Raw genomic sequence first — 23,036 nt, 5'->3', positions numbered from 1 at the left:
GTCTTAATTTGCCAGCTGATGCTCTCAAAAAGAAGGCAACTGTAGTGATAAACGAATTTCTTCTGTTTGCATTCCGGGATGGCATATAGGGTTAGAGGAGTTTACAAAATAAAGAGAAATACACACAGCACCATATATGCCAATCACCTGTATATGAACCACGATCAAGGGTAAAATAACGTGTGCAATTTTACCCTCAATTTCACCAGTCGGCTACAGCGAGTTTTGGTTGTGTGAATTTCTTCGCGGTTGGTTATTTCACTTGTGTGTTCACTTACTTGTGATTTTAAGATTGAGTTGTTAAAGTCTGGCTAGGATTAACATCTCGCGGAGCCATAAATAAGATTTACTTAATTTATTTAGGGACCTATTGTTATTAGAAACAACAAGACCCCAAAAGATGAACTCCATTGCATTGACTGGTAGTGGATGGTGCAATTAAAGTGATGGATTAGCTTATGAATTGTATTAGTGTGCAAGGTTAAATGATGCGAGGAATGTACGTTTTTCTACATCGACCAAAAAAAAAAAGTGATAAAATAAAATAATAACAATAAAAGAAAAGAAAACAGAATATTCATACTATTTCCATTCTCACAAGATAATCATCTAATTCTGCTTTAAACGTAACCCGACTTCACTGCCTGTGCCACTTTTGGAGGCAACTTATTCCAGTGTTCGACATCCCACTGCGTGAGGTCCAGTCTTCTGTTATATTCCGAGATTTTAATTTTGTGTTCCCTGGTTCATGTTCACCCACGAAGGAAAACTTTCCTCATTCATTTTACTCAATCCCATTGTGATCTTGTTTTTCGTTAAAAACTTTCTCACTGAGACAGAGGAATGACACGGCGCATTTTCACGATGCAAAAACCATTTCCCGGCCATAAATTGGGCTGTATCTTTCGAATTTTTTCACGAAGTCTTCCTAAAATCTCAATATAGAATGTCTGATTTGGCCGGAAAAAGTTATGATGAACAAAACCACGACAATCAAAAGAAATTACAAGCACGGACTTGATCTTCGATTGAGAGATTCTTGTTTTGTTTAAACGGGTTGAAGGTAATGTCCCTGAGAGGCCCTACGCTTGGTTTGTGGATCATACTGAAAGACCTAGGATTCATCTCCTGTTATCACTGAATCCAAAAAATTAATAACAATTCTTTGCTCTAAATTACAATCACTCATTTTTTTCAGAGGGAGGATTGGAACACTAATTCACTTAAAAAGGCATAGTTCAATCAAAACTTAACTAATTGCAACAAAACAAAAACTGATCTGTACATGAAAAAAACAAGCTACAGCACAATATGATTATTGTTGACATGCGTTGGTAAGCAACAATTCTCGTTTCATTTTAGCCGCACTTTGTATACATAAAACCTAAGAGAAAAAGTTTATCACCTTATTTGGATGGTAAAAAGGCATTGAACAGCATTGAATGCCAACACCTAATAAGAACGATATTCATTTCCCAGCCATACCCGAGAAGGTATTGATAAATAATTAAATTACTCTTAAAAGTTTCACTTGAGACATCAATCGACAATAAAGTTTTTAACATTTCACGCGGGTAGCTCGGGGGATATGTCAACAGATACAGAGTCACCGGTTGTTACAGTGGTATGTAATCGGTCTTCTTTTTACAGTCTTTCTTTTCATAACCGGCTTCTCTAATTATGGTAGCACTTATGGTGAGTATGGCCAGTTGAGGTTATGATTGCTTACAAGCCACTTGAGAAACCAATATTCGCCTGATGGAATGCTGTGAAACGCTTTGGGAAAGCTGAAGTCCATATCTCTGCAGCATACAGGAGTGAAGTTGAATCCTCCTCTGAATGACTTTGATGGATGTTTCTGCCTCAAAAGTGAAGCAGATTTTGTATTACCTCAAAAATACAGATTTAGACGTAAAGTGTTTCGGCACGTCGCTTGCTTGTGGTTGGTTAAACACCCATATATCTGTGTGGCGGTGTAATCAACCTTGTGGGGTTAAGATGGTTTTCAGCATCACCAGAAGATGCAGCTGGCATGGTCTCAGTGAGAACACCATTGCAGATTTTGTAGGGTTGATTTTCCCTTCAGACTAAAAGATATTAAAGCAAGGTGCATTTTAAGATGGTGATCCTGGTGATTTCTTGTTGGCCATTTACTGAGTGAACTTTTGTTAATTTCCGTATGCTTAAAAGAGGGCGTCGTATCTTTGACATTGACTGGGATAGGGACTGCTTAAAGATTAAACAGACATATCGCAATGTGTTGCTCCAGCAGTCAGTTTGAGAGAGGTTTTTAGATAATCGACCCCTTTCGTTTGTGTCACGGTGTACTTTGACTCATTTCTTTAGTAGGTTAAACACCCTTTTGATAAAATTTTTCACCGAAAATTTTTCTAAATGACAAAAGTTTTACAAGAAGTTTTATCCGGCATAGCAGATTGCTAAGTATCAAGACTACAAAAGTGAGCGAAAAGTCTGTACTGGATATAGATTAGAGTGGAAATAGTTATATTGGATGTACAGTTACAATAAATATAAAAAGTGACCCTTCTCCGGCATATAAACCAGCATCAATTCGTTCTATTTTGTTAGCTTCGTACCAGTTTACTATGGACGACACTCCGAAGTTCGCGATAGTTTCCTTCAAATCACTGAGACTACGAGGATTGTTTGGTAGACTGTCTTTTTCCATTGCATTCACAGATAAAAGTCGGTGGGAGTAAGATCGGATCACCTCAGTGCTTAAGTATCCTTGGAAATTAGGCGAAATTCTGAAGTATCACGGATATGAGCCTTGTACGCTGTAGTACCATCCTATTAAAAGTGCCCCCCCCCCCGCTAAATTTGCTCCTCACGTTAAATGTGCAATGAAAGGGCACAGAATAATGTCACGATAAATCTGATAGTGTTCTCGAACAATATGGTATGAATTAAGCGTCTTCGTGATATTGTGCACCATGTAGCAACCTTTGGATCATGCAGTGATCCAAATGGCATGTGGATTTAACAGTCGACCACGCACCTGTTTTGGGAGTTGACGTACTTCGATAAATGGAACTCCCCCTTCATCGCTAAAAATGGTAGACGTTCAGAATTGTCTTCCATCAGCTGTGAACGATGCGGTAAATGAATTTCGGGATACATTTCCTCAAATTTCTGTTTGACTACTGCATGTTCACCTCCGCAAGAAACGAATGTTCTACCAAAACACTCTGGCCTTTGACTAGTCGTGTACGCACGACTAGTTAAAGATTAATGCGAATTGGGACTACCTGACAAGGCGCCTCCGTAGCCAGGTGAGAAGGAGCAGCGGTGCGTAGCACACGTTTCTTGATTAGACCGGGGTTCCAGCCCGTCACCACCAAATACGGAGGATGCGGAATATGGCCTTAGTTGCTAATGCTCCTAAAAACCAAATAACAAACAACAAACAAACTACCTGACAATAATTTGTTCACGACATTTAAGGCGTGTGTGTATATGGGCTCTTACTACTTACAGCACAGTTTAAATACTGATTCATAGGATATTTCGCTCACCCTGTGTAATATAGAATTTACTAAGATTATTGCTATATTTAATACCACTCAAATACCACGTGAAATTAATAATATAGTTTATTAAGCTATTTGCCTAAACTGCTATACATTAAGGTGACGTTTCAGGCATCTTACCGATACCCATCATCAGACAATGATGCTGGCAGACTCCTCTTGCCGATGCCCCCAGAAACCTGATGCGTACATCAGGTTTCTCCCTGATGTCAAAAGGAGTCTGCATGGTCTGATGATGGATATTATTAGCCAATACGGCGCAAGGAAGCCTGAGGCTTATGCTGCACCAGCCAAAAAAATTGAGTTACACTGAGAGAGAGAGAGAGAGAGAGAGAGAGAGAGAGAGAGAGAGTCAAAAGTAGAAGGGGATCACCAAAGAAGAGAAGAACGATGATATCCAGCTCAGGACCCTGGGTGTGCCAAGCCCATACTCACTAGATATGAGCCCCTGGGGTTATCGGTCAGATGCCTGAAACGTCACCCTAATGTATAGCAGTTTAGGCAAATGGCTTAATAAACTATATTACTATTAATTTTACGTGATATGAGTGGTATTAAATATAGTAACAATATTAATGGAAACAACCACGTAGCGTCCTTCCCCCATAATATTGAATTTCTTGGACAATGCCAAGTAGTTAATACAGTCGCTGTTTTTCTTCCTTTTTAACTAGATACCACAAAGATAACTATTATGTAAGTTATAATACATCGTTAAATTAATAGATCTGCCGTGTGTTTAGTGAGTTTCATTAATTCATTGCATTAATTAAAGTTCCATAATTTGACTGAAATGTATTTATTATTATTTGGGCATTCTGAAATCAAAATGACTTACTCTCAGAGCAAACTCGCACTTTGTTAACACATGGATATCGACTTTAGCCGTGAAGTGCAGTTGAGACTTTTCTTGGGTCAGGCCTTCGACCGTTGTCACCGTCGTGGTTTCATAGTCGTATGTGTAAATACCTGGGCTATATTTGAATTCATTGCTCTCTATACGAAAGAAAAGAAAATAAGGAAATTTATTATTACGCATTTTTTATATTAAAATAGGCCTAAATCTAATAAATAAGTTTAATATATCAACTTTACTTTCGTACAATGCGCATAACGAATTCAGGAAAAAATATCCCCGAAAAAAAGATTATTTTTTGAAATAATTTTAAGGGCTAATTTGAACTATTTTGCATTTTTAATTTAAATTAAAGATGCACTCTATTAAATAAAGTAATTGGTGCCCTGTTTAGTGTCATTCCTGAGAATTATTCCCGAATATTTCGGAGATAATTCTCAGGAATGACATACACCCTGAAAACAGAAATTCTGTTTCCAGGGTGTATTTTTTTTCGCCCACCGCGATGAGAAATCTTTTTTCTCTAGTATTTCTGGTAGCCGAGCTAAGTGATTATGCATCGAGCAAGCTGCATAAAGGGACAGAGAGGCGGGTAGATTTTTAATTTTATTATTTTTTAAATTATTTTTTTATTTTTAAATGGGGAAGGACAAATTAATATGAAGGACAAACAAATTAATTTTTAAATAAAGAAAATAAATCTTATTTACTGGCAATAATGGGTTACAATACGTGACCCAAATAGTAAACTCCACATTTTTATGTCATTGTGATGAGCTTCTGCTCCTCACAATCTGCATTTGTCGCTGTGATGAGCATAAGCTCATCACAGAGACAAGTGCAGTACAATAAAAATTAAGAAATTATTGTTACTTAGATAAGTTATAATTAAAAAAACATTGCAGTGAAATGGAGAGCATTACAATATTGATAAGCAGTTAATGATTAATCAGGTATTTAGATTTAAATTCGCAGTAAATACAAATTCCAGCGAAGTCATTAAAAATTTAAATAGGCCATATTATTATTATCATCATCAGTTTATTTAACAAACATCCCTGTACAGAAATTATCTAGGAGGGTGGCTCAACATACATCCAAGAAAATTTATTAGAGCAACATAGAATAAAATATCAGAAAATACATAAAATAAATAAATATAGAGGAAAAATTACGTAGATACAGAAATACATTGATAAATTGCATTCACACTATGAATTGATTCTAATAATCATTCTGTTGAACAAATGGAATATTCTCAGTGCTATAAGAGTCTTTTGAAGACACTAAAAACATTCATTACAGATTTTTGAGTTCAAGGGCACTTGAAGTACGTTCTTCATTATAGTTGTAGTTTCGTATACAGATTAGCTGCAATGAGCTTCCTGTAAGTTTTTACATGGCAGTACCTGTCCTGGTCTATTTTGAAGTCTAAAGAGCTTCAGAGTATTGGCAGGAAACAACCGCCTTAATCGTCTGCGTTATGGAGAGCACTACGGAGACATCGAGGAATTTTCGAGGGCTCAAGGCGAGGCCTAACCACAAGATTTTCAATTTGAGGAGCATCTAAACTCCCAGTCAGTTGTGCTAAAGTGCAGATGTTATGTAAGGTGACCCTCTGAATCCACGGAGCAGCTGGTTCTAGTTTGTATACAGTATGGCTTTTAATATTGTAAAGGACTTCCCGGCAATCCTGTTCAACCACCGGAGTACCCAGTATTGAAGGCCGAGAAACTTCCTAATATAAGTATTTCGGGCAGAGGACCAAATTACAAATTGTGCATAGCAATAGCAAGACTGTTGTGTTTCAGTGAGCCAAATGCTAGTCCAGGTTTTTTTTTTTTTTTTTTTTTTTTTGGTTTCTTTTTTAGGAGCATTAGCAACTAAGGCCATATTGCGCGGGGATATGCGGTGGTCATCCCTGACCTTTCCGCATCCTCCATATTTGGTGGTGACGGGCTCGAACCCCGGTCTAATCAAGAAGCGTGTGCTATGCACTGCTGCTCCTTCCCACCTGACTACGGAGGCGCCTGCTAGTCCAGGTGAGTTCATTGGAACAGTTTATCTTCGTATCTATTCATTACGGACAGTATCCTTTAATGCGAATGGAGACGAAATTTATTGTTCACTGCAGAGCTGCTGTTATATTATTGGAAGGGCCGGGGTCGATTCTGTTTTAATATGACTTCTTCTTTTGATAAGCTGGAGAAGGAGTGTGCCACTCGCATAAATCTCAGATATTTAGGACGTATATTAATCGTATTAATATTTTTATGGTCATCATCTTTCCTCATTGTGGTGAAATTTGGCAACCTTGGGATGTTTAACTGTTGGGCCCCAGGCCACATTGGGATCTCAGGAAATGATTTGGCAGACACTGCAGCCAAATCAGCGAACCTCTTTAACTCTTGCCTGTTATCCCCTATACAGACTACAGACAAGTAATTCGAAAGAAACTTATATCCCAATGGCAACACTCATGGCATGGACAGACTGCAAACAATTTATATGAGATTAAGCCTGTAATTGAACATTTGCAGTCTAGTTTGCATAGGAACCGAAAAGAGGAAGTTGTTCTATCTCGGCTCCGCATAGGACATTGTCACTTGATACATTGCTATCTGCTGAGGACAGACGATCGTCCTATGTGTAGAAATTGTGACACCATTTTAACTGCCCGTTATTTTTTAATTGAATGTCCGTATTTTTATAATGATCGTCGTTTATGTTTTAGTCATTTGTCTAAGCCCTATACATTCAGACAGATTTTATCGGACAACGACAACATGTCAGCTATATTTAAGTTTTTACAACTTATTAATTTTATGCTTTATAAACTTTTTATATCGTACACTCCTTTACAATAATATATAAACAATTATAATATTATAGTTTTATATTTTACACCTTTTTGACTTGGCGCATTGTAGCCTTAGACGCTAATGCGCCCTAAAATCCTAAAACAACCAAGTAACCAACCAACTTGTTGGGCCATTATCTGTGGTTCTAGTCTGAGGAGGGAGTTGGCTCTTGTATGTTGTCCATTTTAAGGTCCAAGATTCCAATCCGAATATTGGTCCCGAATATCCTTGTCGGGACTTAGGGTAATTGCTTCTTCGCTCCCCCATCATAGGCAGTTGACCCGCTTGAGGGGTTCAGTGTAGTTATCGAATCTGAACTTCGATTCAAAATAGATATCGAGAGCTTTTTGGCTGGTAGCTAAGAGTACTTAGGCAACCTTGTGACCCCTCCTCATGTTATTCCTTCAGGGAGAACAACCTAAATCAGTCAGGATTGAGAAGCCTGAAGTATAAACTGGAGGTTTTTGTTCACTCTGGAAGCTATAGTAGATGTGTTATTACAGTTCATGGCATGGAGTATGCCCCATTATCAAATTGGATAGATCACAGTAGGTTATGCTACCAACTAGATGAATTACATCGTCAGATGTAATTGATCTAGTTGGTAGGCTGGAAGTGAGAATTGTTAGTCTGGCGTGGTGATTTTCCGCTGATGATTAAGTGGAAAGTACTGGTTTCTGTTTTCAGTGGTACCTCAAATTTTTCATTCGCTATGAGGGTTGTTTCATTTCGAAATAATTTTAAAGGTCTAGAATCCACTTAGCTCTTGTTCTTGAAGAAATTCCAGTCGTTTTGGCAGATGCATATAAGTACATATCCATCTCGAGATGAACCCCTTTTGCGTGTAGTTTTCGAGAGGCTGAGCTATTTATTTGACGATCACAGCGGTTTATTGCTGAGAACAATAAAACAGAATGATATTTTATTTTGGAGGCCACCGGAAACCTAGGAAAAAGGGGGTCCGGGGTTGGAAAACGTTTGCGTTATATTGCTAAACTGGCATAGCGCAGCCCTGCATCTTGTGATGATTGAGGACTTCACTGAATTATGGAAACCTGATCTAATATAACGGCATAAAGTCAGATCATAACGAACACAAATGTCGATAAAGAGGAAATGAAAAATCTCTACTCACCCGTGCAGTGCCTTGCACATTGCTCGCTGCGGAATTCCAGCGGAACTGTAAAATGAGAAACGAGAGAATTTGTAAGTATTGTTAATATCATAATCATATTAAGAGCATGTCGTATTACTAAGAAAAACATTGAAGAGTTTTAAAGGTGCTTTTCATAAATAAATACGTACATTTTAATAAATTTACTATTTTTAATGATCAATATTGGATTTTTGTTTATTTCTCAAATATCTTATTGATTTAGGAGTACATAATGAAAATATGTATTATTTCCTGAATCAACTCTTGTTTTGAAGGGTATTTCAGTCGCAAAGCTCAACCCCTGTTTCACCCTCAGTTATATGAATGCCTCATATCATTTCGTTATTTTTTTTCTTTTAGAGATGTCATTCATCGACAGAACTTTAAATCTGAATGCAAAATCAAATCCTTACTCTGGACTGTGAGCAGCGTTATAGTCATTTTCCCTTCGTATGAAAAACCAAGGTCTGAATATCATCTAGACGGACCTTTATCATCTAGATGAACCTTTTTTTTTTTTTTTTTTTTTTCACACCGTGACTAATTTAGTCGGTCGTGAGAATTTGTTTTTCGTCCGAAAAATCAGCAACCAATCAAATAATGCACACAAGTTACAGTCGTAATAAAATGATTCCTCGTGGCCTTAATTGCTTCTGTGCAAGATATTTTATATTTTGCCTAAGACCGACTAACTCAGCCACGAAATGAAAAAAGCCCATTAAAGTTCCTCGCGTCATCCACGGGATTCGAAACCGGCCCCTTTCCACCCAGTGTGGGGAGGACGGTGACGATACCACTATGCTACCGCGTAGACGATCAACAGTAAAAGCTAATTTCCATTTTAAACCCATCTGCTTAGTTTGTCCAGATCTTATCGAAGTGGCATGATCTGATTACTGCCATTAACCACCCACCTTTGCATTATCATCAGCAAACTTAGACGTCCTTAAATACCTACATTAATACACATCAGAATCAGGGAACTAGCACACTTCGCCTTGTGGGACCTCATTCCTAACATTAGTCCATGAGGTGGTCATTTATTACTCAGTTTCCTACAATTTAACTATCAGTAGTAGTAACTGCTTCTACTGCCACACTTCTGTAATTATAAAACAACCGTTCATGTTGAACAGTATCAAAAGCTTTACTGAAATCAAAGTACTGTATGCGATTAAAGTAAAGGCATAGATGGATGAAAAATTTGATTCCACATTTCTTATGCAATTAAATGATTAATTTGAGTGTCAGATATCTTAAACCCTTTTTTCCAAAAAAACAGGCACGTTTATTATACTAAATAATAATTACTCAGATATCGATGTTTAGGATCCAACTTCGGGCATCCGTTATCAAAACATTACCAATGGAAAGAAAGTAAAGTAAACATAAGCATGGTGCAACTATGATTAATTAATAACATATGCTATACCTATGGGTTTTTAATACATTTATCTGTTTCTTGAAATAAAAAAGAATACTTAATTGAAGAAAAAGTATCTGATTTAAGCTCACGTAATAAAATTCTTAAGGCTATCACGAGTAAGATATTTATTATGTTACCACTCTTATTCTTAGTTGTCTTAAGGATTTTAATGCTTTAGCTTAAATTAGAACCTTTCATCCCAAAATTGATTATTGGAAGCAGCTTTATATTTCGATCCTGTTTTATCTTAAGCAAGAGATAACTGAATGTTGTTACTAATCCATAGATATAACAGACGTTGTTAATTTAAACACAGGCGCATCATCTTTATGTTATTCTTTTTCTTTCTCTTACTTGTATTTTGATAATGGATACTGAAAGTTGGAAGGGTTGAGAGTTGAAAGTTTCAGTTCCGCTAAGCCAACTTTCAACCAACATTCAATAAACCAACTTATGGATACTGAAAGTTGGCTTAGTGGAACACAGTAAAAAAAAAAAGCTTTGTCATGTGGTACACACGTGGATTATGGCGTTTCAGTTCTCTGTGCATGTCATCAAGCCTACGAAAACCCATTGGTCGACAATAGAAACTAAAATTTTGGTTATGTACCAATGTAAATTAAATTATAACCATACCATATAAAAATACAGTATGTATAGGAAAACTTAGTAAAATTTTATTTTATTTTGTTTAAAGTAACGGTAATTAATTGCGCAACTTCTGAAAAATGGTAAAAATTGATTATTTCAAAATATAATTTTAGTCTCGCATTTTTGTGTAATAAAAGAAAATAAAAATGTGTTATGATAATATTTACTTGGAATTTTATTATTTTTATGCCAGAGAGGGATCCGACTGCGGTGAGTTACATTTTTTTCCCTAATATATAGACCCCAGACAAAACTGATTAAGTAGTAACCCCTCCCCCACACTGTCTTTGTTCTAGAATATAAACATGAGGTTATCAGAGCCTTCCGGTAATTTGAGTGATGGATAACGAAGACTTCTACTGCGTTATTTAATATATAGGTAAACCTCGATATATGAGTTTTCTGTTAATGTCAAACATTGACACCTTTCCTCTATACATGCCCTCTAAAATTTCGAATAGCGCAGCCGATTATGAAACAAAATATTTTTAAAAATGCAAAAACAAAAAACAAAAAAAAAAAAAAATTCCCCAAAAGTTGATGTTATTGAAGAAATTGGAATCATTGGAAAGGATCTTGGCTTTGAAGATTCCCCCTAATGTCAGGGAATGCCTAGATTCGCATCCACAGTCACTCACTGACACGGATCTTATAGAATTGGAGCAACAGCGTGCCTACGATGAGAAAGAATGAATTGCGACTGAAGGAGAGGAGTGTCTCTCGAAGGAAATTTCAACTCGAAGGAACTCGAGCAGATGTTTCGAAATTTGGAAACTGTTAAACAACAAATTATGGATTTAGAACCGAATATGGAAAGAAGCATGCTAGTTCACCGAACCCTATAAAATGGAAATAGCTGCTATCGTAAATTTTATGAATAAAAAATGAAAATGAAGGATACAACTATTCAAACGACGCTTGAAAAATATTTTTATAGGAAGTAGCATATCCATTTTTCACTCATTTTGTAGCTCATTTCTCTAATAAACGTTTTTTAGCTTACTTGCTTTTCATTATTCTTTATATTTCTATGTACACAGTTAAAACGTATTTTAAAGGCCTAAATTAAGTCTTCTGACGAATGTTCCAAAACATCATGGATGAATTAGAATTTTTCCCATTGGTTTTTAACCTCGTTATATGCGGTTTCGAGATAACCGGTACACTCGTTGCACGAATTAATCGCATATATAGAGGTCTACTTGTATTCAACATGCCTAATTTTGGTAGGAAATGGGTTTTAACATTTTCTACTTTTGCTATTTAAAAAAACTTATTATTTGCATCCATTTATTTAAGGGAAAATCAAAATGATTTCTCCCTAAATAAATTTATACCGGGGTTATTTTATAGTTCTATTTCTGTCGAGATGATCTTGCATTACTTACTTCTTTTTGGTTTTGACTCCACTGATGAGTTACATTAAAGGAGTCAAAACCCCGGCACAGAAATCAAACTTGTAGGTCTGTAATTCTCACTTCATCTACCAGCAATAAAAAATCGAACACAGAATACACCCGATTTACAAACACTATGTAGTAATGCCTCTTATATTAGCTGGCCTTAGCACCAGTTGCATACAATCCAATCTGCTATGCGTTTAGAGAGAAGTAATATTTATTGCTTCTTATGCATAAAGCAGTTTACCCTCTTCTCAATTTATCCGTCAGGAATTTTACAGAAACGTTCAACGTTAGGTTAACATGAAATTTGTTTAATGATTACGTAATAACAAGCGAACAGTAATGATAAATATTTAATAACAACTAAATTATAATAAAAATATCTGAGCATTTAATTTATTCGTAACTAACCATGTTGGCAAGGAAGCCCCCCCACCCCCAAAATGTAGATATGGTAAGGCTTGACAATGAGGTTTCAGGACTGAGTTGTTATGCGTGTCCAAGCCCGTAAGACTGTAATGAAACATGATATAGTAGCTGCCCATTTGCAATATCATAAGTTGTTTGCGGGCAGTCATGTTAGAGGTGATGTGTCTTTGAAGGCTTTATCATTTTACTAAATTTGGAAACAAGAGCGAATGTAATTTCTTTTCAAGTCGGCCAAACGCGAGACTGAAACATCAATCTCGCTGGTATGTGTTTCAATGGTTTTCAAGATGGCTGTAGATATCCAAAACAATTCAGATAAGGTTTACATATCAATTGCATCTGATTGTCGAATATATGAATCTTCGAATAATGGAAGAACTGTTTGCTTGTCTTGCTTGCAAAAAACGCTTAAAGGCCTTTTGCAATTAAGGCTTACAGAAATCTAGATCACCCAGGGTAGAGAATAAGATAGAAGTGGAAGTTGTAAAAAAGAAAAAAGACGTTAAATTGGGTCTGTTTAAACAGTTAACACAAAATAAAATGACATAATAAAAGTTTGTATTCTGCTGAATATCTGCTCTATAAAAGCCAATGGAATTAAGTAAGAATATTGCCCTCTGCTTATATCATTGAGTGTCTGAAACATCCGCTGTAAGCAACTGAGTCCTTTTAGTTTAAATGTTAGGTTTTGGATATGTACCAAAGTAAATTATATTGTAACCATACCTTAAATATATTATATTGTAACCATAGAGAGGAGTGCTTAATTAGGTTGATAAACAGATTCCAATAATAATAAACTAAACAACCACCACCGTCACCTTGAAACTTGGGTTTACAATTCAATAGGAACCAAATTTACACTTATTTCACCACTAAAACCATATTATTTTCCTCATCCTATTGTCGCATGACGCCATGAACTCTTATGTGAAAAACTAAATTATGTGAAAGTAACTCTCAATCACGTTTAGGTTATGCACCAATGATTAGATAGATCACTTCATATTTATAGTATCTTTGGTTAGCGAAATTCCACTGGTTTTAATAAGTTTAGGCGGTTTAATTTAATGAATATTGTTGGTGGGGCTTTTACCAAAATGAATCCATTATATATCGTTGAAGAACTCGGGGAGAGAGAGATTTCTTTAAAACTTACTGTTGTCATCGGCCTCTTCTGTTTATTCGAAAGCATTTTTATTCTTTTTCGCAACTCCAAAATTAATAAACATTCACAAAATTCTACTTCTAGTGACTCTTTCCGACAACTCTTTCATTCGTACTTCTAGCATTCGGACTATTTGTTGTTATGGCTCTTTTAGATCATCTTTCGCTGCTCCTGCAGAACTTGAATGAATGAATGCGTTTCATGGAACCGCAGCCACTCCACCAGTCGCATATTTTTTTGCTATACGAAGAATGCATATGAGTTGGATAATCTTTAAACTTGTGTTTCTCGCATCATTCTGAATTCAGTTAAATACAGCTGAAAATAAAGATAACGCGGCGATGCTTGAAAAGGAAGATCGGCTTACCTGCAACTGCACTGGCTGCGAAGGCCACGAGCAGAACTACGCGTGTGTAGCTCATCGCTGCATTCGGATGAAAACTGTTATGGAAGGTTCTACTGGCTTTCGGTTGTTGCCAGTAGTAAAGCGGTTTCTATGGACAAAGGCGTGACCTCATCTTTTATATCGGAGCTCCGGAAAGCAATGGGCATAGTTCGCAATGTATGCCGGTAGGAAATGGTAGCGGTTGATCCTAATAAACTTTGAGGTTAAAGCGGCGATAAGATATGTCAACTTGTGATCAATTCGCAGAAGGTCCAAAAGGTCAGCGATTGGGCTGTTACCGTTCGGTTGCTATCAACAGGACATGCACTCGAAATACATGAGATCGCTTCATTCCTTTTGCACAACCAGGGTGCACCTTCTCTCTCTCTCTCTCTCTCTCTCTCTCTCTCTCTCTCTCTCTCTCTCTCTCTCTCTCTCTCTCTCTCTCTCTTCATGTTTCGATTTTAGACCACCGTTTTCAAAACATGTTCTGACCATTGTTCATGTAACACTTTTACGTATCTCTCTTCTCCCCAGATCGCTGTATCTTCCATAACCTTTGTATTACATTTATCAGAATATCAATTATTTTGACATATCTGGTTTATGATTTGCATGGCCCCGTTCTTTACTTAACAAATACGGCAGATGACCTTATCGTTGCGTAGTATTAATGAGAACAATGGACAAGGTCAAAACAAGGCTTGTAAGTTCTAGATATTATTCCCAGCATCCTTATTCTCATTTTCGTTCGTGTTATGAATAGCACTAGACAAACGTCATGAAGGACAAGGAAAATTAGGACAGCAATTGGAACTTTATTTCTACCTAATTATGATAGCGTCTTCAGTTTGTAACTTTTTTTTTATAACTGAGAAAGCGAGGATCATCTGTTAGAGTAGTAGTAGTAATAATAATGAAATATCGCAATTCAGATGACTCATTTTCACATAAATTGCTAATTATAACGAAAGAGAGCTAGATGGGAATAACAGATTGTATGAATACGCAATTTGCTACGGAAGATTTGGCTTTTTAAGCCAGTTCAATTTCCATTCCTTTTCAATTCCTAATTAAATGCACGCTGTTGTGAACAAATCAGGATATCATTTGATATCAGAAATAATACAAACGTCATTTTTTAATCATATCGAAATTGCAATCTTTACCGAACTGCTAACCTCTTTCTGTAGATAACTATCTACAGAACTGTAGATAACTATCTACAGAAAGAGGTTAGCAGTTATTATTATTTTTTTTTTTACACATACCGACCTCGCATTTTATTTCTCCATTAGAAAATTCTTTTATTTATTCACTGTCAAGCTTTAAAAGGGACCTTTTTATCACCAAACGGAAAGAAGCAGTCCTTTCCTGTTATTCCGCTCAATGAGGACCCTCCCATCATGTAGCCGGCCCACCAGTTAGCATTACTCGGATTTAACGCCCACAACCTAGGCTAGAAGTTTGGTACGTTGGACGTGACGTACGTTGCGACTTGTGGGAATGGATGATGGGGTTCTCTGGTTTAGAGCAGTGGTTTTCAACCGGGGTGCCACGTAATTTTGGTTTAAGTTACTTAAACTTATTTTTTTTAAATGTATATATTTATTTCATTATAAAAAGGTGTACGGTATCTTTTTAATTTTGTGGTGATCTACAATTGATGTTTATTTAATTCCTCTATTAGTAAATTAATAAGAGGAGTTTACCTCAATATAGTACGTGGAACACTTCCGTATGATACCCTCCAGAAATTAAAACGGAAAAAACGAAAAAATCGACAACTTACCGGTCCATTAATAATAATGATATTTAATAATATTCATTCTAGACTCAAATTTACATTGGAAAGGGAAGATACGGATACAAAATCATTAAACTTTCTAAATTTCACGCTTACCCGGGACTCGAACAAAATACAATTTAGCATCTATCGAAAACCCACAAACACCGGTATGCTTCTACATTATAATAGCTACCACCCGTTCACCTACAAAAGATCGATTATCTTTAATCAATTTCTAAATGCCTATAAATATTCAACGACGGAAAAAAAAAAAAAAAAAAGGAAGGAAGATCGTTTTGAATATTTTCGTTATTCTTTTAATTGCGTTAATTTTAATTTTAATTGTTTTGAATTGATTTTAAATTGTGTTAAATTGATTATTTAATTATTTATATTTTACTTTAATTATTTATATTTTACTTTAATGGACCGGTAAGTTGTCGATTTTTTCGTTTTTTCCGTTTTAATTTCTGGAGGGTATCATACGGAAGTGTTCCACGTACTATATTGAGGTAAACTCCTCTTATTAATTTACTAATATTATTATCAACGTAGAACATATTGAGTATTACAGCTCTGATTCATACTATTTAATTCCTCTATATAAAGAATAAAATTATTATATATATATATATATATATAATTATATTTAAATAATGTTGAAAAAGAAGTATTACTTAATAAAAATAAATTCTTACTCCCTCTCTCTTCCCTCCCTGTTTAGATTTGAATTTAGGTTTAATTTTGTTTTTTCGCTCTAGTCTTGCCGTACTGCTGGTATTATTTTGTTTTATTTTAAACCTTATTCTAATTTATATGATTATATATATATATATATATATATATATATATATATATATATATAATTTGTATTATGAATTGTAATTTTGTTTATAGTTATATTATTGTAATAACTATCATATTACATATTTTTTTAATATTTTATATATATATATATATATATATATATATATACATACACACACACACACACACACACACACACACCACAGAGAATCGGATCTAACAGGTAGAAAATTGAGTAGGGGTGCCACAAAATGAAATAAATTACTTAGGGGTGCCGTTATTAAAAAAAAAAGGTTTAAAACCACTGGGTTAGAGCAACTCAATCACACCACTTTCTCTGCTTTCACAAGACGGGACATCGTCTGTGGATGGGTTCCCAAGGCGGTACCGTTGTGATCCGAAGAACAAGCTTCAGGCTGGGCGCTGTGAAAGCATGGTGTTTGGGTAACTCTGGTATTGTTTGCCACGTGTTGAGTATCTCGAACGGATCCATGGTGGTGTGGGGACGCATGAATTTTGATAATCTAAATCCTTCCGGGACTCCAATACGATTCCTGTCATCACATTTTCAGGTAGAATCGAATACTGCCACCGCAGAAAAAAAGAATTAGAACGGAAGAAGTATCAGAGCCTACACCACGCTTCCCGATAATTCATTCTGACAAAGATGTCGCCCTTCTTTATCCAAAATGGTTTGGAAGCCTTCGCAGACTGTCTTAAGAATTTGTACAAATTTAAAGGGACAAGTAAGTGCTGAGAATGGTGGATGCCAAGCGTTTACTTTCTCTTAGCAAGGAGAACACTTTGAAAAGAGTGATTCTTACAATCAACGATTTTTTTTTTCATTTTAGATCTTTTAAATTTATATGAAGTTCAATAGACTACAGTCTTACAAATCAAGGCAGGAAAGAAAATGAATTCCTTTTAGAGTAACTTAACACACCGCTTGTCCACTTGTGCCATTACTCTTACTTCCATGTGGCGGAGCTGGTGACCTGAACAGAGGAGGAACATAAAGGAGTATATTAGCATGGATATTGAATAATTTCCTTCTTGAACTAGTGGGATCGTCCACTGATGGTAATAGCGAATCTGGCTGTGATCACTCTCTCTCAAAAGGAGGATGGTGGGCGGAAGCTGTGCAACATGTTCACCAACTTTGCTTTTCATATACTTTCTGGCAAATTTTGTAAGTTATTTCACTTTATAATTCAGAAGTGGTTGGAGATTGCGGTAGATGCATTTTCCAAGCAGAATTTTCATAGCAGAAGCTATGCTTTTTTTTTTTTTTTTTTTCAATTATGAAATACTGTAGCCCAGCTCGTACATCCCAAGTGCAATTTATATATATAAATCGCACGTTTTTATTAGTTTGCCTGTTTTGCGGATGAAAAAAACCGGAGTTTGGAAAACATAGGCAATCACAACACTCAGAATAGCTAATAAAGTTATCACCTTTTGGACAGAAGCGTGTTGAAATTCACATGAAATTCTGAATACTGTCGAAGAAAGCAACAGAATGGAAGGTCTTCGAGGAAGAAATAGTAACCAGAAGGATTAAGAGTATAGGCCAAAACAATCTTGAATCTGAAGAGGAGGACAGTTGGACTTGAATGCAATATTATATTAACGTTTAACACACCGATCTGCTACTATCAGCTCATAAAGGTGAATTTTAAATTTTCGCATTCGCCCACACTTACAAAATCCCGTGAGGTGCTACAAATGGCAGAAATTTGGACACTTTCACATAAAATAAATTTTCTGTTTATACTCTGAGACGGACACCTAGAGTCAGAGCAGTTCACAAGATAGAGAATACAATAACATCACCGTGGACCCTCCACCCGTTCCGATTTCTATAAGTCTCAAATTACGTCACGTCCAACGTACCGGATTTCTAGTTAAGGCTAGAAATCCGGTACGTTGTGGGCGTTAGATCCCAGTAATGCTAACTGGGTGGGCCGGCCACATAATTGGAGGGTCCTCATTGAGCGGAATAACATGTTTGTATTATTAAAATATATGAAGAAACAATATTATTATTATTATTATTATTATTATCTGTTTATTTCCATAAGGAAACCACCCCGGGACGGCAAAGTGCCAGGAGGGTGCTAAGTACATATCAGGATACGAGATACTACGTGCAGTGGGTTACATATACTGAACACGTAGTCTCGTCCCGAAATATTATATACACATTTTATGTTTAATATATACGGATTATAGGGGAACAAGCAGGATTTAGAAAAGACAGATCAACAATAGATCAAATATTCACACTAAACATCATTGCAGAAAAATATTGGAATAAGAAGAAACATCTTTATCTGTGCTTCATCGATTTCAAGCAGGCATTTGACTCTGTAAACAAAAAAAAATTAATGAAGCAACTACAAAAAATCCCACTTGATCAGGAAATAATCATGTTTGTAAACAATTTCTATAAAATACAAGAGCAATAGTAAAATTCAACAACCTTAAAACAGAGAAATTTGATATAGAGAAAGGAGTCATCCAGGGATGCCCTTTATCTCCATATCTATTTAATATCTACCTAGAAGAACTAATGAAATCAATTGAAACAAAAAGAGGCGCAATAATAAATGTAAAAAATATAAACCACATAAAATATGCAGATTTTAACAGAAACCAAAGAACAACTAAAAGAAATATTAACAAACTTCGATAAAGCAAGCAACCATTATGGAATTCTTATTAATATAAATAAAACCAAAGTAATGCAAATGGGGAAAAAACATAGAAGACACACATCCAAAATCAACAAATAGAACAAGTACAAAAATTTGTATACCTGGGCTCTCTAATAACCGGAAATCTAAGTAATATTGACCAAATTAATCACAGACTGAACATCGGATGGACAAACATGAACAAACTCAAAAACATATGGAAGAGCAAAATCTCAATAGTCTAAAAATTGAATTATATGAAACTGTCATCATTCCCACAGAAACTTATGGATCAGAGAATTGGAGAATAAATAAGAAAGAAAGGCAAAAAATAGTCATTTGAAATGAGATGTCTAAGAAAAATCAATAAAACAAATTGGAGAGAACATAAAATTAATGAACAAATAAGAAAAATTAAATTTTGAACGCAGAATAATAGAGCAGATCTACAAAAAACTTCATTGGTTTGGACATGTGAACCGGATGAAACAACACAGGCTGCCTAGTGTAGTACTGACAGGAAGAATTGGAGATAAGAGACTACCAGGAAGACCCAAAAGAGAATGGCTCCAATGCCTAAAGGAAAACACAGAGCCATCAACAAATGATGCAAGATTCAAGAGACAGACAACAATGGAGGTCGATAGGGACTCAACCCCCTGCCAAACGGAAGAGTAGAATGATGATAAAATGAATGTTCGTATTCAGAGAATCGAGGTCGTGAAAAGCTTGCTAACGCCGCTACTTTCCTGTACTAAATTCTGGCGGCAAATATGAGTCGGTGGAAAAGGTTTCTGTCACGGCGCAATCGGATCACAATTTTTGGTAATAAAAGTACAATTTGAACTTTGTCAGTGTTTGCCAAACTTTGCTGAAGCCACACGTTTGCTATGGATGTGTCAAAAATAATTCTACATCCACTGTTTTTTGTTTTTCTCTTATGTTTAATTTAATGGACAATGCAATGGTACAATTCTTTTGTTTCCATCCAAGAATATGTACACAAGAGTAAGAGAGAGGGAAGGAAGGTATATCTTACGCAAGGCGGTCAGTTCAACTACGTGTGATGATACAGAGCTTTGCAAAAGGCCAGTGCGTTATGTTGTGCTTATGTAGTGAAAGTGTTGTGTTGTTTAGTTGTTTCTGGCCAATTTGGAAAGCCCGCCCATTGCTCGTTTACATCGCGGGGAGGTGGACCACAACTAAGTTTTATGCCGTAGTCCACTTTAACAATCTTGTTTGCCGCTCCTGACACGGACAATGTTCAGTACCCACTGGAGGCAGTGCAATACCAGTGGATGCCAGCCATCCCATAGTTGAGATAGTTCGTCTCAAATTCGAAGTTAGTGTGCGGCTACGCATTTGGTTGCTCCGCGTTTAGTGCCAAAAACAGTGTTCAAAACAGTGCACTATGATGAATCTAATACCGGAAGATTTCTTGTAGTGTGAGCGACCCATTGATGGAGCTATCGTACAACTATCTCTGACAGGTAAATCTTTATGGTCATTTTTCTGTAGTCTACAGTGAAACATTTCCCGAGTACGGCTTACGATTAATGTAGAACCGCCCGAGATCGAGGTCGTCACACAATTTACTGGATTAAATCCCTTAATCAGTCAGTGCGGTCAATTCCCAAGTGGTCTCTACCCCACCGCCTAAAGGCCTGCAATCTCAAGGAAATCTGCTAATTGTCACTGTGGCGAATTGTATTGAAAACTCGCATTCTGAGCTTAAGTTCTAAAATCGCGGAAAGAAAGATATTCTAATACCACTACAGTATAACTTGGCTTAGTTTAAATATGCCTAGTCCTATTCAGAAGAAAGGCATGGCCCCCTGTATATGCACTTGCAGCCAATGTCAAAAGCTTGTGTCGCTTACAATACATGTGTGAGCTTGTTATTTGTTTTTGCAACTAAGGCCATATTGCTCCGGGGATATGCAGTAGTCATTCCCTGACCTTTCCGCATTCTCCGTATTTGGTGGTGACGGGCTCAAACCCCGGTCTAATCAAGAAGCGTGCGCTACGCACTGCTGCTCCTGCCCACCTGGCTACGGAGCCGCCATGTGTCAGCTGCTGCTCACTTAGCTTCGGGGCGTGCTATGTCAATAATCTTTCGAAATTGACAATTGCGAAGCGAAAATCCTACCTATGCCAAGAATGCAAATCACCTGTAAATCAGAAACTACCATTAAATAAAAGGTCGAAATTTAAGAGAAGAGAAAGGTAACTGAACCTAATAATTCCACGAAAACAGACAAGTCGACGTCCCCGTCAAGAGCCAAAGAAGAAAACAGTAGTCTCAGGCCTGCTACCCTAAGCAACTCGGAGGACCACGTAGCTGTCAATGAGAATGAAATTCCGTGTGAGGTGCTAACCAGCAACAATGAGGCTATGTATTGCGCCGCACGATCAGGTCAGAAAACACTCGGAGAGCTTGAGATTCCGAAAATAGCCTGCCAACGCAGTTCTCCTGCCGCTGAACGGTCTAAGAGTGGTAGGCACTCTATCGAGTCTGAGAAGAACAGCCCTACACAACTGCATAATAATGAAGCATCAGAAAGAAACCCCTTTCTGATGCTTCATAATAATGAAGCATCAGAAACTCCACCCACCCAACCGGGCATTCCCAGTGAACAAGCTCTCGCGCAGGATGACATCGGATAAAGTCACGTGAAAGAATGACTATAGGCGAGCCTCAGCTTCTCTCTACAGAACAAGGAACGGGAATGAAGCCAATAGTCAGACATGCTACCTCGAAACTCCTGTTGTTAGGGAAGAGCTGAAAACTGTCCCAACCACCCTCCCTCTCGCATCAAACATTCATCCCACACAGGAAATTACTTTAGTAGGTCTCCTCAAGGGCACAATCTTGAAGATATGGTGAAACCGATGGTAAAAGAATCTGGAAAAACTTCTGAGCGATAATTATCGACTCAAAATTCAGAACGCGGAAATTAGAGATGAGCTACTTCTGCTCAGAAAACAAATTAAGGATCTGACATTTCTGGTTACGGACCTAGTTAACCTAACAGAACTCACCAAACTGGGTGATGCCTCGGTCATTACCAACATCCTATCGTCACAGGAGCTTGTTAAGTTATACAAATGCAAAGCTGATGCGGAGAGAAGCGCACTGATAGAGCTTCATGCCAGACAACTTGACAACAGAGCAGGTCCAACGTACTCCACCAACCAACCTATAGAGAACCAGCAAAATCACAATGGCCAGATGTCACCCAAACGGGCACCTCGATCCCTCCCGCAACACGCATTCACAGGGAGACCAAATTCTCAGCTCCCCTTTAACAATTACCCCTTCGACAGAACTTGGACGAGCATTTGGCTGTCACTGTAGAAACCCTAACTCAGCCCTCTCTTCCCCTGCCAAGGGAGCAGTATATAAACCCCGGATTGACGCCAAGGGACCCACCAGATCTTATGCACAAGTCGCTCAGACAGCAGTTGCTAGCACAAATGTGGACAGGTCTACCAGATGCACCATGCCAAATCCAGATGGAACGGACGCCCTTAATTCAACTACTAAGCGTACTCAACGCATGGAAACTCTCCATACAAATTCTTGCAAATCGGCCACAAATTTGTAACTCTAGCTGTCGGCACAATAGGTCAGAAAAGGTAGTACTGGCCAGAGTACGAACAGGCCATGTTCACCCACAGTTTCTACTCGTGAAGGCGCGGGTCCACTTCAGTTCATATTGTTCAGCACAACTTATTGACAAACATTCTTTTGAAACGTGCACATATTCTCACATCAGTCACAGTGACAAGCAAGGATTCTTGCACAAGAATCAATAATTCTTGCCATCTTCTCACGTTATAGGAAAGAACACAAAC

The 23,036-nt window shown here is 37.1% G+C and overlaps 1 protein-coding gene across 1 annotated transcript in view; it reads right to left on the bottom strand.

The window, feature by feature from the left end:
• The window catches only part of Apoltp (Apolipoprotein lipid transfer particle), a 168,578-nt gene extending 154,597 nt beyond the window's left edge, over window positions 1-13,981 (bottom strand). Inside the window, exons 1-3 of the mRNA XM_090384611.1 lie at window positions 13,869-13,981; window positions 8,404-8,448; window positions 4,390-4,547 (exon numbers count right to left, since the gene is read on the bottom strand). Of these exons, the coding sequence (XP_090240737.1) occupies window positions 4,390-4,547; window positions 8,404-8,448; window positions 13,869-13,923 (258 nt within the window). The 5' untranslated portion in view covers window positions 13,924-13,981. The remainder of the gene's footprint in view (window positions 1-4,389; window positions 4,548-8,403; window positions 8,449-13,868) is intronic.
• Window positions 13,982-23,036: the final 9,055 nt, after the last annotated feature.

Source organism: Mastigoproctus giganteus, chromosome 11 (genome assembly GCF_048544385.1).
Source record: "Mastigoproctus giganteus isolate SK-2022 chromosome 11, ASM4854438v1, whole genome shotgun sequence".
In the NCBI taxonomy this organism is placed as follows: domain Eukaryota; kingdom Metazoa; phylum Arthropoda; class Arachnida; order Uropygi; family Thelyphonidae; genus Mastigoproctus; species Mastigoproctus giganteus.
Note: the sequence above shows the minus strand (reverse complement) of the source record. Positions and strands in the feature narration are given on the sequence as shown.